This window comes from Antechinus flavipes, chromosome 4, assembly GCF_016432865.1.
Source record: "Antechinus flavipes isolate AdamAnt ecotype Samford, QLD, Australia chromosome 4, AdamAnt_v2, whole genome shotgun sequence".
NCBI lineage: Eukaryota > Metazoa > Chordata > Mammalia > Dasyuromorphia > Dasyuridae > Antechinus > Antechinus flavipes.
Window position 1 is genome coordinate 23,855,087 of NC_067401.1, and position 16,210 is coordinate 23,871,296.

The following is a 16,210-nucleotide window of genomic DNA, read 5'->3' on the forward strand; positions in this document are numbered from 1 at the left end:
AGTATATTAGAAAGCTGAGGGACTGGAGCCCAGTTATTCACTCATCCTTTCTCTGGAGAGAAAACCTCTCTGTGTTGAGAATTGGCAATGTCAGGCTAAATTGAGTAAGCCCGATAAGGCGATGATGGCCCTGGGGTTTGAGGATGGAGACAGGTTTTCAGGGATCTTGGACTTTCAGAGCAGGAGGCCTTTGGGATCGTCTGGGAAGGTAGCAGATGGTGCCTCAGGGAAACTTGATACCTTGGTCATGAGGAGCAGGCCCACTGGGATTTGAACCCAGAGTTTTTGGGCCCATGGGGTCTCACCAAGGTGCCCCTAATGTGTGACTGATGTAGAATTCTCCCCATGTGGTCCCGGGCTTGGAGCCCAATTTTCTGCTGATGTGTATGATGACCATGGGTCCAGGTTCTCTTCTGAGATTTAAAAATGTTACACAGCAAAGGACTATTAGAAAGCATGTGAAGTACGTTATGTAAAGAGCATTTCTAATGCGATTACAGAGCTTGCTTGCTTGCTTGCTTTCTTTTTTTTAAATAAAACTCCTCCTGGTACTTTGATCTGGAAGCTTTTGCATTTATTTATTCATTTATAAATGGGCCTCCTTTTCTATCTTTATAGAAAGCTAGAATATGTAAAGAAGTCTTAGAAATCACATTTTCCAAAACAACCCATGTGTATTTCGACAGCAGGAGCGGTCCTTTTGGCGGGTGTTAGTCGGGGTCCTTAATGCCCTGACCCAGTCTGGCTCCTAGGCAATCATTGATCCTGGCCCAGCTCCGGGCACCTTGCTTCTTGTGTCCTGGGTTCCTCTGTTCATTCCCCCATCACTTGCTTTTCTTGCTTTTGGCGTTTTTCTTGCTCCTGCATTTATTTCAGTGGCTCAAGAGAAAACTCTTAAGCAAGGACAGCTTGGGAGGGAGCGAAACGCTGATAACCTGTTCAGGGACTTGAAGGAGATTTTCACTCCCGCCTGGGAGCTGACCTCACCTTCCGAAGGTAACCATGCGCAGGACCGCCTGGCGCTGCCCGCTTAGATCAGTGAACGCACGTTGTTGACTCTGCAGTCTGCAAACTGAGGTTGTGCCAGCTCCGACTCCTGCCCCCGGGGAAGGCTTCCCAAGCCATGCCTGAATACTTTCTTTAGGGATCTCAAGGGCAGCTATTACAGAGAAGAACCCTACATAGGCCCAGTAGGGCTTGCTAATTTAATTGGACATGTAAAACTGTTCCAAAGCCCTTTACTTGTGGACTAAAATTTTCCATTCTTAGTTGTGTTTTTACCTACACACACACACACACACACACACACACACTCACATGCATATAACATTTTATGCACACATGTACATATAGATAGATGGATGAACACTGCATGGCTTGAAGACATATGTACAGGTGGGCTTCTTTATTCTATGGCTATCCCTCTTTGAAGTAGGTATTCATGGGAGTGTCAATTTTACATCTCAGAAATGACCAAAATATGTCTTTGGGTGTGGATTAATTCAAGACTATCATAAGGGAAAATAACTCAACATGCATCAGATGGGAGACCTAAAAGTCACATTAAAAATCCTGGAGGCAGGATCCTGTACCCGGGCCTACTTGGTACCAGGAGCACGGGCAGGGCACAGCTGGGGCCGCTTAGGCCTCCTAGATCCCAGATCCCTGCAGTGGCACAATCCTAGTTGCAAACTTAAAAGCTTGCCTCCTTGCCCTGACATCCTCTTCTTGCGTAGAGGGGGTCTAGCTGGGAACCTGTGAGCTAGCAACAGGGTGGGGGCTAGACCAGGCCTGTCTTCCCCAGATGGGCCTTTCCTTCTGCTCTTTTTGTGGTAGCTCCTTCCTAAACTAGCTTTCCTCAGTGCTGGGTGGAACGGGGCAGGGGCTGGGGTTCTCTGGGACTTGCTTTGCTTAAGCAATCAGCTTTACTTCCATGTGTAGAGTAGCACTGTGTTGTGTCTACACCGGTACCCCTGTCAATATTTAGGGATTGATAATGAATCTGAAAAGACTGGGGCATTCATCTTTTGGATTTTCTAATAGTGGGGATGAGATACTTAAAACTTCAGACTTGCTGCTGCAATGTCTGTGGGCACTGCTTTCTGCAGGGCCTATGGATTACTTTGGGTGGACACCTGGAAGGCAATTTGCACTCGAGCCCAAGGCAGACGTGCAAAACGAGTATTTCTGGTTTTCTCTTTCTCTTCTTCTATTGACCTCTCATTCTTCCTTTCCCCTGCAAGGCCATAACCAAGCCAGTCCTCCCAAGTTCCCTCTGTGCCATATTTTGTTCTATGTCTTCCTTTCCCCATCTTCCAATCAAAATTCTCATTCCTTTAGGGGAAGATGACCTCAGGTAGTTGAAAGAAACAAAACTGACTAAACAGTTTTAGAATAATTCACACTAAGATGTCCATGACAGGCTTAATTACCCTATTTGCATTTAAAAAGTAAAATTTGTCAATTCAAAATGTCATCAAATTGGGGAAGTATTTGGGGAGAGGGAGGTCTTGCCTCCCTATGAGATAGGCTGGTATTTAGTGGGCAGCTTAATATTTATTGAATTTGAATCTTTGCCCTCTGGTACCTGCCATCCTCTTATGTCATGATCATAGAAAGAATATGTGGGAGTGGCTTAACATCTTACTAAGTGGCTCCCTCTCTATAAGTTACTTAAATTTTTTGGCCTCAGTTTCTTCATCTGTAAAATGAAAGAGTTGGATTTCATGATCTTTAAGATCTCTTGCTCTGAATTTGTGATCCTTAGATTCTTTCTGTAGTGTGTTGGATTGAGAGGAAGCTTAAATTCTTAAGCTTATACGATTCTTTTAAATTTTGGGAGGAGGTTAGAGCATGTGTCATTTACCTTTGAAATATCAAATTGTGAATTAAAATTACACATAAATTTTGTTCTAAGTTAAACTGAAAGATAACCATAAAAGTACAGTTTTCTTTTGCTGTATTTCCTGATAGTACTTGGGAAAACTCAGCCCTGATGCTTTAACATGAGAAAAATTAAAACTGACTTGAGCTAATGCTGTATCATCTTAATTGCCAGTTAATACCCCATCGAGGGAGAAGTAGATTTCTCAATTTGATAGCTCCAGTTATTAGTGTGTATCATCCACCAACTAGCTGGCACATGATTCCTTCATTGAGTAAATTAATCACTCTAATTGGGATATTGAATTTTATTATCTTAAATCTTTGTTGAAGTTTAGAGTTTCATGCATAAAATCCAAAGATGTTCATACAGAGTGCTGGAGTAGGTTGATTTACTTCTTCAGAAAAACATTTCCTTCATGAATGTATTATATCTCTTCCTGGATAAGCAGGACTTCTAAGCTTGCTGGTGGGTGTCCCTAATTACCAGTAATGGTTCCTCTACATTTGGAGCGGGGTGGAAGCTGCAGAATTCTGTCAGGAAGACTCAAAAGGCCCCGAAAGATCTGGCAAGCTGAGATTTTGTGGAGGGAGATCCTTTTTCTTTGGAAGAGCTCTGTCTTTTTTTTTTTTTTTTACTCATGTCTGTCACCATAAAAATCACAGTCCTTTTTCTGCATGTAGAAGTGGGTTTGTTTTGTGGGATGGGGGAGGTAATGGAGAAGAGGTTTGATTTTTGGAATGGCCTAGAACATGTTTTCAGTCTCTCCCCAGCTCTTTATATTCCATCATGCTCATGTATACCAGTCATCCAGACTCATTCTTTCCTGTTGAATGGGGCTGGCAGACAGACTGAGAAATGGGTGAGCTCATTTGAGACCTCTCTGGTTTACATCCAGTTTTTTCCTTTCTTATCAAGTATTGGACAGGGGAGAGGGGTGGGTTTGGACAGTAGGATATTGAGACAGGCCGGGATGGCCCAATCATTTCTTCAACCGCCCACAATTCTCTTGTGTCCTTGAGCACATCTGCCCATTGTCAGTTTGCCCACTGTCTGTTTTGTGATATCCAGATTTTTTTGAATAAAATCTGCTTTCCAAATCCTCTGTGGCTTTTCAGAGTGAGTGAGGAAAAGCATCGGGTGGCACTTCCCAGAGATCTTGGCAGCGAGCAGCGTGAGAATGCTTCACCTACAAACACTGTCCGGCAGCGGCTTGTCCTAACACAGGTGCTTCCATTAAGAGTTGTGCTTGCTGGTTGTTTGTGGAAGCTCAGCCTGGTTTAGGCAAGTTGTCAGATGGGTAAACATGAAAGAGCCTTAATTCCATTTTAACCTGGTTATACATAGCTCCAGTGGCCTTAAGCCACAAACTTTAAACTGTAACTGGCATGGATCATTTCCCTTGATGAGCCTAATGATGTTTGCTCTTCCCAACAGAGATTCCGGAGGCAAAAGCTGCGAGCCCTTCCCTTCACCGGCAGGCCAGCCTGGAGACGGACAGGGCGTCCAAGGAGTTCATAGAATTTCTTAAGACCTTCCACAAAACAGGCCAAGATATCTACAAGCAGACCAAGAGTTTTTTGGAAGCCATGCACCACAAACGGGTAAGCGGTGGCACCTGGTTGGGCACATGGGCTAAGGGAGCCAGGAGATGCCCATGCCACACAGTGAGCCTGTGGCAGAGTGAGAGCCAGAACCTCACCCGTGTCGGCAGTTCATTTGGATCCCCCATTGGTGCAGGAAAACCAGCAGCGAGGAAACCCAACAGGCTCCAGACAGGCCTTTGAGGCCTGTGCTCACCTGTGACTGGTGGCCAGGAGCAGCAAAGGGATGCTTTCTTTATAGATGTCTTTCCATTGTACTGATTGGGAAACCAGGCAGAGCAGGCAGGTCATGCTTGTGTCTAAATTTTGGAAATACTTGAGAGCTCATTGGCCCAGAGGAGTAAGTGGTGGCCCAGGTTACCTGCTGACTTCATTACAGAGCCAAAAGGCTGGGGTCGGGACAAGGAGAGCAGGGAGATGTGCATGTGACCCCTCTGCTGTTCAACAAGTTTAGGATTCCCAGAAAGTCAGAAGGAGCTTCCAAAGCCAGACTCCAGAGTGTTCCCTCAGAACTTTTCCCAGACTGCCCCCAGACCTGGGATTTGGTGCTCTTAAGAGTCCCTCCTTAGAGTTCTAGGCTCAGCTCCAGGGCTGCCTCCTTTTCTCCCTCTGAAGGCTGTTTCCATTCTTCCCCCGCCGCCCATTTGTTTCTATTCCATTGGCATGGAGCCTATATTTATTTATCCAGGGAGCTTTCTGTGTCTGTCTCCGCAGTACCTGGCAGGTGTCTGGCACTAGGAAGCCCTGAACAAATAACTACAGTTTTTCCATATAGCCCTCGGCATCTCTCACTCTACTCAGTAAACAGGCATTGGTCTGGTTCCCCTAAGTCATGTTTGATCAGACAGTGCTGCCTCAGTTTACCTCTGTGTGGCTCCCGCTTCCTTTGTGTTTGCTGAGTTTAGGGGAGGTATCTCTGGGAGAAAACTGGAGGAGAGGGTAGGAAGGCCTCGGCGCTGGCCTGAGGTGAGCCACGCAGGATGCTTTGGGGTGAGCCTTCCTTTGCTTTTCCTTGGCGTCTGAGGCCAGAAGGCTGTTACAGGAAATGATGTTTAGATGCAGACTGCCCAGTCAGCAAGCTCTTGCCCCTCCACCCCCCTACCCCCCCGTTCGCTTGGCCAAGGCCGGCGTCAAGGGAACCACTGGGGCAGCTTCTTTGTGTTCTTATACTGGCTGGGGCGGCTTGAGGCCGTGCCGCTGACCTTGTCTCACTGTGTCTCGTCTGAACTCTGTTGAAGGAGCTGAGTATTGAGGAGCAGTCGGAGCACGCCCAGGACTTTTACCAGAACGTGGCCGAGAGACTGCAGACCCGGGGGAAAGGTAACAGCCTCTTCTCTGTCCCGCCATGTAGCTAGTGCCCACAGGGACCAGCCTCCCGGGCTTCCTGTTCTCAGAGAAGCTGCTGCGGCCTTCTGGGCTCAGCATCACACCCTTAGAGATCCAAGGGAGCCACATTTATCATCTGATCACAGCAAACAGGCAAAAGAGGGACCAATGGATGGCAAAGCAATCCGTCCGGCCACGAGATAGAATTAGTGTGTACTTGGGACACGCGCTGGTCTCTCAAGTGGGCACACGTGCTGGTGGACTTTCACCTGGGGACGTGGGAGAAAGGGCTCAGGCTCAGTGAACGCATCTCTGTGCCAGCTGTGACAGTTCTCTTAAGCAGGAGGGGGAGCTCCCCTCATTAAATTCTGGGCACCCAGCCCAGCTATTGATAGGGTTTTGAGTGTTGCCTCAGACTAGACTCTGTATCCCACGTTCATCTCTTTCCAATCCCACAAATGAAAACGGGCCAAGTCAGGAGAAGAATCACTCTGAAAGTCAGGATTAAGAACTCAGGTCTTGGGGCAGCTAGATGGTGCAATGGATAGAGGTGACAAGACCCGATTAAAAATCTGGTCTCAGACACTTCCTGGCTGTGTGACCCCAGGCAAGTTACTTAACTCTAATTGCTTCAGCAGGGGAAAAAAAAAAAAAAAAAACCAGGTCATTTAAGGAAGGAAAATGCACACTCATGTATGTAGGAGAGTATGTGTGTTGCCGGGGAGGGGGGGAGGGGGTCACATGGATAGTTTTACTTCCAAGGTGTGTGGCCACCAGATTTCTCCTTTGTCTTTAACGTTACTTTCTGGCTAAACCAGCTTGGGGATATCATGGCATTTTTTGGCCACTGAGGGAATGTTAACACAAAGGTCCAGCTCCCCTGGGGGTTTCTAATCGATGTGAACGTATATTTCCCAGTGCCCCCAGAGAAGATGGAGAAGGCCATGGATCAGATTGAGAAGTACGTCATGACACGCCTGTACAAGTATGTGTTTTGTCCGGAAACCACTGACGATGAGAAGAAGGATCTGGCTGTTCAAAAGCGGATCAGGTGGGTGTGCTATCTGGACTGGGGGAGGGAATCGGGGCTTAGAATGACCTTGAGTCAGGAGACACAGTGCCAGGCATTCGCAGCAGTACAACCACAGCAGTGATGGAAGTCTAAGGAGGGGCAGGAGCCCTTCTGTTCATCCTCTGATCCTGGGAATCACCCAAATCATACCGAGAGCAACTGAGTTTTTGTCATGTGCATCACACTCTGCGAGGAAAAGATGCCATTTGAGTGTCTAAACTCCGGCTCTCAGAAATCTCCCACTGTCGGGCCTACAACTCTTCCCCTGTCCTCCTCCAACTCCCAACAACTTAGAATAGAGAAAGGCCATCAAGTCCCACAGTCTGTGAACTGTTTGTGAAGTCTTATGATATTGCATTTCAGCAATGCTGGCTTCCTTAGGATTTTGCTTTACCCATTTAAAACCTTTTTCCAAGAAGCAATTCACAGACTTCACCTTCCTGTCTGCCAAAGGGACCCATGGCTTAGAACAGAAGAGTCTCTGATGTAGCTCTACTCCTTCATTTTATAGAGGAATCAAGGCTCCCAAAGTGCCAAGGATGTGCCTGCTGTAGGTACACTGCTAGCGGGAGGTAGAATTGGCTTTAGGCCCTGTATTTGCTGAGTGCTGGGCCTGTTGGCTTTGAGTTACCTGGGATAAGCCCAGTGTTATCACTTCCACCAGGATGGAGAACAGCACAACTCTAGCCTTGTAGAAACTTTTGCAAATAACTCTCAGCCTTCTCTGGGATAATTTCATTTCATCTAATAAATATTCACATTTGTTATTGGTGGGCTTTTGGTATTCTAAGTACTCCGATGGGAATACCTGTTGATCAGATACCAAATAATCATTGAATATCTACACTTCGTAGGGCTCTGGATTTGATTCCTGGGTTGCCCAATGAGACGGTTTAGCACCTTACTTTTCCTTAGCTGAAGAAACTGGCAAGCTCAGTTGCCCACATAGATACTTACGAAAGTTCTTTACTGGCATGGCAGACGGCCATTAATTTCTTTCTTTTTATAGAGCCTTACACTGGGTTACTCCACAGATGCTTTGTGTCCCTGTTAATGAAGAAATCCCAGAAGTCTCTGATATGGTCGTAAAAGCCATTACAGGTCAGTGAGAGAGATACAAGGTTTAACTTGTTGGGGATGGAGAGTCTTTTTCAGGCTCCTGTTGTAGGTCTGGAGTGATTTACTGGCCCAAAATGGGAGTGTGGTGAGACCAACCCCCTAGAAGGGCCTCTGACCATTGGAGTCTTGTCTTCAATTCCTGTGGTGCCTACTTGTTTCTTGGTGCCATGACCAGGGCATGCAGACTGCTCATCTGCCTGGCATTCCCATATGTTGTATGCTGAGAAAACGCATGGTGCAGCGAGGTCATCTTCACCAGTGCCGCTGATTGTCCTTGTCTTCATCAGGAGGATGTAAATGTGGCATCCTTTTTCCAGCAGTGGTTACAGGTTGTGATAAACATCCTGTCTTTCTCAGTCCTTATGGTGGAGCAAAGCAAAAATTGCCTTCTCTATGCGATCAATGAGTCTGTGTAGGGATTGAGCCCAGGATCCTGGCTTCCCCGCTGGTTAACACTCTTAACCACCGAGTTCACCAATCCGGAGCAATCTTCCAAGAGTCATCAAGGCCTTGGCTTTTTTTTTTATTTGTCATACATGGAAATATTTGCATTTGTTAAACTTAAGTTCATAGTGAGAAAAAAGAAAAACAAACCTTTAAAGTCATATTTTAAGTGTTTGCAGATCTACTCAACTGGGTTCTTCATCAGTTTAGATCTGAATAGGTTGATTATTGAAATAGGATTTTTATTTTATGGTTGGATTTTGTAATCAAATGTATTCTACTTCATGTGGTAGCTGTGAGTAAGGAAAGTATAAATTAATTTCAATTAATTCAATATAAAGTGGGCTGGTACAGCTGGAGAAAGTGTATTCCAAAGAGCTGATTCTCATCCGTGCAGAGAATGTTGCTTCTCCTTTATAAGGGGGACATGCCGTTTGGATTCTGAGTGTCAGATGCATTAGAAGAGCTCCTTAGTTGAAAAAATACCCTTCAAACAATGAACTTGGTTTCTCCTGACTTGTCCAGGTTTTCATTTATGGGATTTTGTTTAAAGTGGGGTGAGCTTGGGACAAGATGTACATCATCCAGGAATCTCTTGATTGGAGGCAACCTTTTGTCTGTTTTGTAGACATTATTGAGATGGATTCCAAGCGTGTCCCCCGAGACAAGCTGGCCTGCATCACCAAATGCAGCAAACACATCTTCAACGCTATTAAGATCACCAAGAACGAGCCAGCCTCAGCTGATGACTTCTTACCCACCCTCATCTACATTGTCCTGAAGGGCAACCCCCCACGACTGCAGTCCAACATCCAGTATATTACCCGTTTTTGTAATCCAAGCCGACTGATGACTGGGGAAGATGGCTACTACTTTACCAATTTGGTAGGTGTTTGGCTCAGCTTTCCCTTGGTATCTTAGACTCAGTTAAGGCACTCAGTTTTGGTGAGAGATCCACCAGAGGAAGCCCCATAAGCTGGGAGTAAATCTTCAACTTTTCTTATGGGGAGATAACACAGACTTCTCTTGACCAATAGATTACCACTGATTCCTTAACAGAGATTTTCCCTGATTCTATCTACACCTTCTTATCCACTATTGAGCCAGAGCACATATGGTATAATGCTTAATCCCCATGGGATTGGGAAGAATGCAAAATATGACCAGTCTCACCTGCTCTTTCCTCATTCAGTCCATTTCGTAAGAGCCATTAAATTTGACTGTGTTTAAATTGAACCTCAATTTAAGGAACATTGGAGTTAATTTTTTTTCATGCCTTTTCTCAAGGTGATAGTTTTAGCAAAGATTTTGTTTAAAGAAAAAATATCCCAGTTGAGAATTGGGAAGAGGTGAGCCTGTTTTCCACCACTGAACTTCTCACTGGTTGCATTATTACTGATCCTGAGAACAGTTAAATTTGTTCCTTTCTTTGTATTTTAGATATATTGTTGTACTATATATTAACATGTGTTATTTCATACATATGTGCATATATATTACTAGCACACATAAGTGATTGAAAACCAGGTGAGGAAGGAAGGAAGGGCTGGAGGCTACATGTTCTCAGGGCATGGTACCAAAATGCCAGTCTTGGTGGGGCCACTGCTCAGCTGGCCTTGGTAAAGCACTGACTTCTCTTCCCTTCCTGACACTTAGCTCTTGGAACTTTAGTCCCCAGAAGGGAGAATGGGCTGGAGTGGAATCTGATCATCCCTCTTTTTCTCCTTACTTTTACATTTGCCTTTTTAAAATGGGAATGAAAATGTATATTTTATTGCTCTCAGCTAGGTATGAGACTGTGGTGGTTCAGAGGTCAGGTTCTCACTCTCTTGGTTAATGTCTTGGGGAAACGTGGAAGGAATAAAAATTCAGGAAGTTATGCAGGAACTTGGAGGCTAAGGATGGAGCTGGGAGTCTGCTAGAAGCAGAGGAAGGGACGAACTGAATAGAATTTAGAGCCCACAGATATTTATTGACCCTCGTGAGGGACCCAGTACCAGACTGTGGGGGCACAAAGATTGCTTTTCTATTAAGCTTGCACATGTTAAATGGAGAGAAGTCCTGTCATTTTGAAGTCATTAAATAGTCATGCAGAGCAATTTGTAATTGATGGATAGAAAAGTAAAAATTCTAAGGGTGAAAAGAATAGTGTTTAGGGGCCTGGAGGCAGGAAAGAGAGCCTGAAAGAAGGGAAGGAGAATGCAGCTCTGTGGCTGTGGGTGGTGGAATGAGGAGCCCAAGCTGGCCTGGGACCAGAAAGGTAAGGAATTTCTGAGGGGTGGGGGCAGCCCCTCAAGCTCTCTCTGGTCCAAGTCCATTAGCTGACATGGGCTAAGTCTTGTCATATGGGCAAAGCCCCCAAGAAGAGTTGTTTGTTGGGCTTTCTGCCATCGTTAAGGGTCTAGGGAGGCACTTTTCAGAGAAGCAGCCCTTCTCTCTCCCTTCAGCATAGAGCTCCTCCCTCTCTCCCTTCCTCCCTCGGGTCACAGAGCAGACCCCATGTCGGAGGGGGCTTCTGATGTGCCTCTCGGGCTCACGGTCACTCTCTCTCTTTTGGCAGTGTTGCGCGGTGGCTTTCATCGAGAAACTGGACGCTCAGTCTTTGAATTTAAGTCAGGAGGACTTTGATCGCTACATGTCCGGCCAGACTTCTCCAAAGAAGCAGGAGTCTGAGCGCTGGGCTCCCAATGCATGCCTAGGGGTCAAACAGATGTATAAGAACTTGGATCTTCTCTCTCAACTGAATGAGCGACAAGAAAGGCTCATGAGCCAGGCCAAGAAGCTGGAAAAAGACCTCATCGACTGGACTGATGGGATTGCGAAGGAGGTTCAGGACATCGTGGAGAAGTATCCCCTGGAAATCAAGCCCCCAAGCCAACCCCTAGCAGCCATTGACTCGGAGAATGTCGAAAACGACAAGCTCCCTCCTCCCCTGCAGCCTCAGGTCTATGCAGGATGATGTCCATTTACCTGGGGAGTGTTGGCTGGGACCCCGACCAAATTAGGCCGCAGTACTCACTTCCTGCCGATTGGAAGCCAGCATAGGAGGAAGGACATGCTTAGGAGGGTTAAAGGAGTACATTTTTCAAGGTACAGTTGTGGGGGGTGGGGCTAATGTGTAATAAATACTATTTATTTTAGTTATTAAAGTAGGTTCTTATGAGGCTTTTGTGTATTTTTTTAACTGAACCTGCCTTTTCTACACAAAGCCGTTGTCATTTTTAAGAAACACTAGCATCATTAACAAATTCTTAATGCTTCCTCCCAGGCATGCACTCTGATTTGGTTAAATCATCACTTTAATCGTAAGGCGGCTAGCTTGAGGTCATGTACGTTCAAGAGTCGAGCGGGAACTCCACGGTACTACTGTCCCCACCTCTGAGATTATTTTGTAATTAAAAAGATGGAAAATATATTGATGAGTAAATATGTAGAATTGTAAATATGTAAAGAAAATCAGAATTTCTGCTGTGCATGGCAACGTGTGAGCTGATGTTCTTAGTGTAACACGATGTATGGCCGTCCGCCTTTCTGACCTCCACTGTTCGTTTGTTGTTCGGCCCTTTTAAACGAGCCTGGCAGAATTTAGATGTTCAGGTGTTCAAGACCGATCCCTTTTTGTAGCGCGGTGCGGGTGCTGACTCTGTGATTCAGTCAGCGGGAGGTTCAGACGCAAACCAGGACCTCATCCAGGGTATCGATTGTCTTTCCCTCACGTCATGTCACTGTTTATTATGGAGTCCATCAAATACTTGGAACCACACTGTCGCCCTGACCACTGAGATGGTCCATCTTTGCGTGAGTCTCCTTTGCTCAGGACGGCTGATATGTGAAGGCCGCTGGCCTAGGGCTCAGGCAGAGGGGATTAAAGAACGGCGGTCAGTGGTGGCCCCGGGCGGAAGTGGCTATGACCTCCCTGCTAAGGACCCGCCCTTTGTCATAGGTGCCTAGCCGTGCCTGTCATTTGGGCCTCGGCCTTGTTATGGATGGACCAAGACGGCCGTCCCATATTCCCTGCTCCTGAACAAGCAAGCAGAGACCGCGCCCTCTCGTCAGCTGTCCTCAACCACTGAACGGTACATTCTGGGCCCGGTGCCTCTCAGCCCGGCACTTTGCCATTGGGTGAAACTGCTGAGGCCGCCCACAGGAGGGAGGCCTGTATTCCGGGGGAACATTTTCTCTCCTCTGTCATTCCTTCTTTCGGCTGAGTCTCAGCAGGGCATCCACCGTGCTTTCCCAAGGCAGCTTCTGGAGCGATGACGTGTTCGACCGTCATTGGGAATGGCTTCCTTGTTCTCTCCCTGCTCCTAGCGCAGCTCCCAAGCTTGCAGTGATTTCGGGCCCCAGTTGTGATGTCTGTACATACGTACACACACACACACACACACACACACACACACACACACACACACTTTATTGGATAAGCTGCCACCTGGTGCCCAGCTTCTCCCAGCCAGGACCGGTCCCCAGAAATGCTCCCATAGATGAAGCCGGTAACTCAGTGGCTGAGCAGCTGCTGCTGCTGCTCTTACATAATCTATAACCCAGGCAACTCTTTGGAAAGGGGCTGCTTTTCCTTCGGGTTTCCTTGCATTCTCTAGGTGCTAATCCAGGTACATGCACAGTCTCACTTTCCCCCAAATGTACAAAACTTCTTACTGCTGTACACTGCTTTTGTGGAATAAAAATATGGACGCCACCCTCTCACTGAGGCTGAATTCTTTGAGTGTCTTGCCTGTCAGTAAAGTGGGTTGTGACATGGATACTGTTCACACACATCTGTCCCCGGTCAGATAGAGGCGGCGGCTCTCTGTTCAGGCCGACGTTGTCTTGTACCACCCCTGTACTTGGATAGCGGCGGATGCTGTGATGATGATGTGATGCCATAACTGGATTCCTGGCTTCCAGTTTCGCCCTTCCCAATCCATCTTCCAAAATAATCTTCCCAGGGCACAAGTCTGCCCACTCTACTCCTCTGCCCAAGGACTAACCAGGGCCTCCTATTTCTGTTAGCTTTTAAGGCCTTCAGGATCTGATCCTTCTCAGGCTTATTTCATGTTCATTCCCTTCCCTCACCCCACATCCCACCAGGGCCGCTTGTTCAATTGTTCTTTCTCTCACCTCCGGCCCGTGTCTAGACAATCCTCCTTGGTAGGAATGTTTGCTCTCTTTGTCTCCAAAAATGAATCCTTGAGCTTCCTTCAGAACTCAGTTTAGGTGCCGCCTCTTACAGGAAACCTCTCAATCCCTCAGGTTATTCCAGGAATCAGGAGGACACTGAGCTGGATTGGAGACAGGTGGCTTGTAGCTCCTTTCAGTTACTAAGTCCAGCTAGTTAGCACATAGTAGGGGCTTCATAAATGTTTATTTATTCCACCTGTGATTCACATGCCCTTTTTCAAAAATAGTCATCTAGGGACTGTGTATGCAGGGGTAGCAATCAAACATGTAATAAGAGACACCATCCACAAGGGGCCACTCTGCATGGAGACATTCCTATAGTACAGAGTATCTTAAAAGAACTTGTTTTTAAAAGGAATCCACTTGTGAAAGTCTCCATCATTGTTGCCAAAACAAGATGAGCTGTGACTTTAGAATCACTCTCGTTCCTTAAAGAAAAGTAGGAATCTAGTTTCCTTTGTATGGAGGGCAACCAGGACTGGTAAACATCTTCAGAAGCAAGTAAAAGAATCCAGCTTTTAACATATATTTAAAAAAATAATAATAAAATCTATCACTGTGATGGCACTGATGGCATTGGTAGGGAGGCGTCTATGAGCACATAGGCACTGATTGGCACTGCTGGCATTGGCAGGGACCTATGAGGAGTGTTATGTGGACACTGGGTGTAGCAACTGGAAATTGATGTTACTTAGGCCCACCTGAGCTCTCAGGGCAGCAAATCCTTTTAGTCCTCTCTCGCTGATTCTCTACAGTGCTTGCCAGAGAAGCTCTTCCAGGTCTCTTCTTTTCAAGCCTCTCGTACCCATGCTCCAATTTAGAACCTCACTTCACACTTTGCCGAGAAAATAAAGACAATTCACTTTGGGTTCCCTCTTCTCCCCTCCTCTATACCTCAAAATCCCTCTACATCATCCTCCGTTTTCTTTTTTAGTATTTAAGTGACCTCTTTGCCGAGGCCAGGTCCTCTTCATGTGCTCTCCATCTAATCCTCTCTAATCTTTTCCAGCAAAGTGCATTCCCCTCCCCCCATTGCTTTCTCTAATTTTCAGCCTCTCTCTCTTTCTACTGGTACTCAACAGCCTTCTCTACAGGCCCAATTCTCCCCATCTTGAAAAAACTCACTAGCTTCTACTATTCTTAATAGCTTAAGGCTATTGGCTATATTTCTCTTCCCTTTCTTTTTAATCCTTTGCGGTCTGCTTCTGACCTCATCACTCAATTGCCCTGTCCAAAATCATCAATGACTTCCTGTCACATCTGATGGCCTTTTTTCCCCAGTCTTCATCCACCTCTACAGTATTTACTGCTTTTGATGCCCCTCTCCTCCCATAGCCCCTCTGTAAGTTTTCATGGCACTGCCTTCTACTTCTCCATGTATCTGAGTACTCCTCGGTCTCTTTTGCTGGATGATTGTGCTTGTTAAACCACTGACTATATTGGTGCACCTTAAGGCTCCCATTTAAGTCCTCTTCTTTCTGTATCATTTTATTGGATAATCTCTTCAGCTCCCATGGATTCAATTATCATCTTTCCATAGGTGACTTGTCAGGTCTAGTGGTCCATCTTATGTCTTTTGGAACTCTAATCACACATCTGGCTGCCTACTGGATGTAGCAAATGGAATCATGTTTCTTCCCCCACCATATTTCCCGCATCTCTTCCCTTCTCTCCACTTCCAACAGCCCATAGCAATTCCTGTAGTATTGAGTACCTTAAAAGAAGAGCTTGTTTTTAAAATGAATCCACTTGTGGTAATCATTGTTGCCAAAACAATATGAGCTTGAAGTTAGAAAGTTTGGTTCTGTAGTCCCACGTGACTGAGCATGCTGCTCGCAATACATGACTTACCACCTTGTCTGTCCTCCTTGCTTCCATTGAGCCCATTCCTCCCCTGTTTCATAGAATCCCTTGCTCCCTTCCAAACTTGGCTCCAATGTCACCTCTTATATGGAGCCTTTCCTAATTGCCCCCGAGCTACTAGTGCCTTCTTCCTCCAAGTTCCTGGCATTTCTTGTGTGTGTGTGTGTGTGTGTGTGTGTGTGTGTGTGTGTGTGTGTGTTCTTATCTAAATACACATCTTCTCTCTTGGAATGGATACTTCTTTAAGGCAAAGACTATTTCATTTTTAAACATTATATCCCCATTGAACAGGCATATATAGTAGTCGCTGGGTCTGGTGGTTGTCCTTTGTTCTTGAAGAGTGCAAAAAGGACATCACTATGTTAGAATAAAGTCATCGTGTCCCACGGTGGCTTATGAGACCCCAGTACGAGCTCAGAGTGTCGCACACAGATAGTCCCTGTGAACATTTGGAGTAAACTCTCTGTGTATCTCGTATTTCTGCTTTGCTCTTAGAGCACAGCCTCTTCTCTGATGAGGGCACGCCATGCTGGGTGTTCCTGTGCCAGTGTCTCCCATGTCATACCATCAATTCTAAATTCTTTAAAGAGCCAGTAAGGGCTTCTTGTTTGATTGATGGACCTCACAACACACTCATTGAAGTAAGAAACTTTTTTTTTTTTTTAAATTGAGACAAGTCCATTTGTAAGGTAGGAACCAGTAAGACTAATTGATCAA

General features: G+C 46.0%; 1 protein-coding gene across 3 annotated transcripts in view; it reads left to right on the plus strand.

The window, feature by feature from the left end:
- The window catches only part of RABGEF1 (RAB guanine nucleotide exchange factor 1), a 34,848-nt gene extending 21,692 nt beyond the window's left edge, over window positions 1-13,156 (plus strand). The window contains exons 4-10 of one of the 3 annotated variants that reach the window (XM_051992036.1): window positions 877-996; window positions 4,322-4,488; window positions 5,727-5,808; window positions 6,733-6,865; window positions 7,896-7,987; window positions 9,078-9,334; window positions 11,010-13,156. In XM_051992036.1, coding sequence (XP_051847996.1) covers window positions 877-996; window positions 4,322-4,488; window positions 5,727-5,808; window positions 6,733-6,865; window positions 7,896-7,987; window positions 9,078-9,334; window positions 11,010-11,408 — 1,250 coding nt within the window. In that variant the 3' untranslated portion in view covers window positions 11,409-13,156. Of the gene's footprint in view, window positions 1-876; window positions 997-3,228; window positions 4,112-4,321; window positions 4,489-5,726; window positions 5,809-6,732; window positions 6,866-7,895; window positions 7,988-9,077; window positions 9,335-11,009 lie in introns of those variants that run through there. The other 2 variants (XM_051992038.1, XM_051992037.1) reach the window with 2 other exon arrangements.
- The last annotated feature ends 3,054 nt before the right edge of the window (window positions 13,157-16,210 follow it).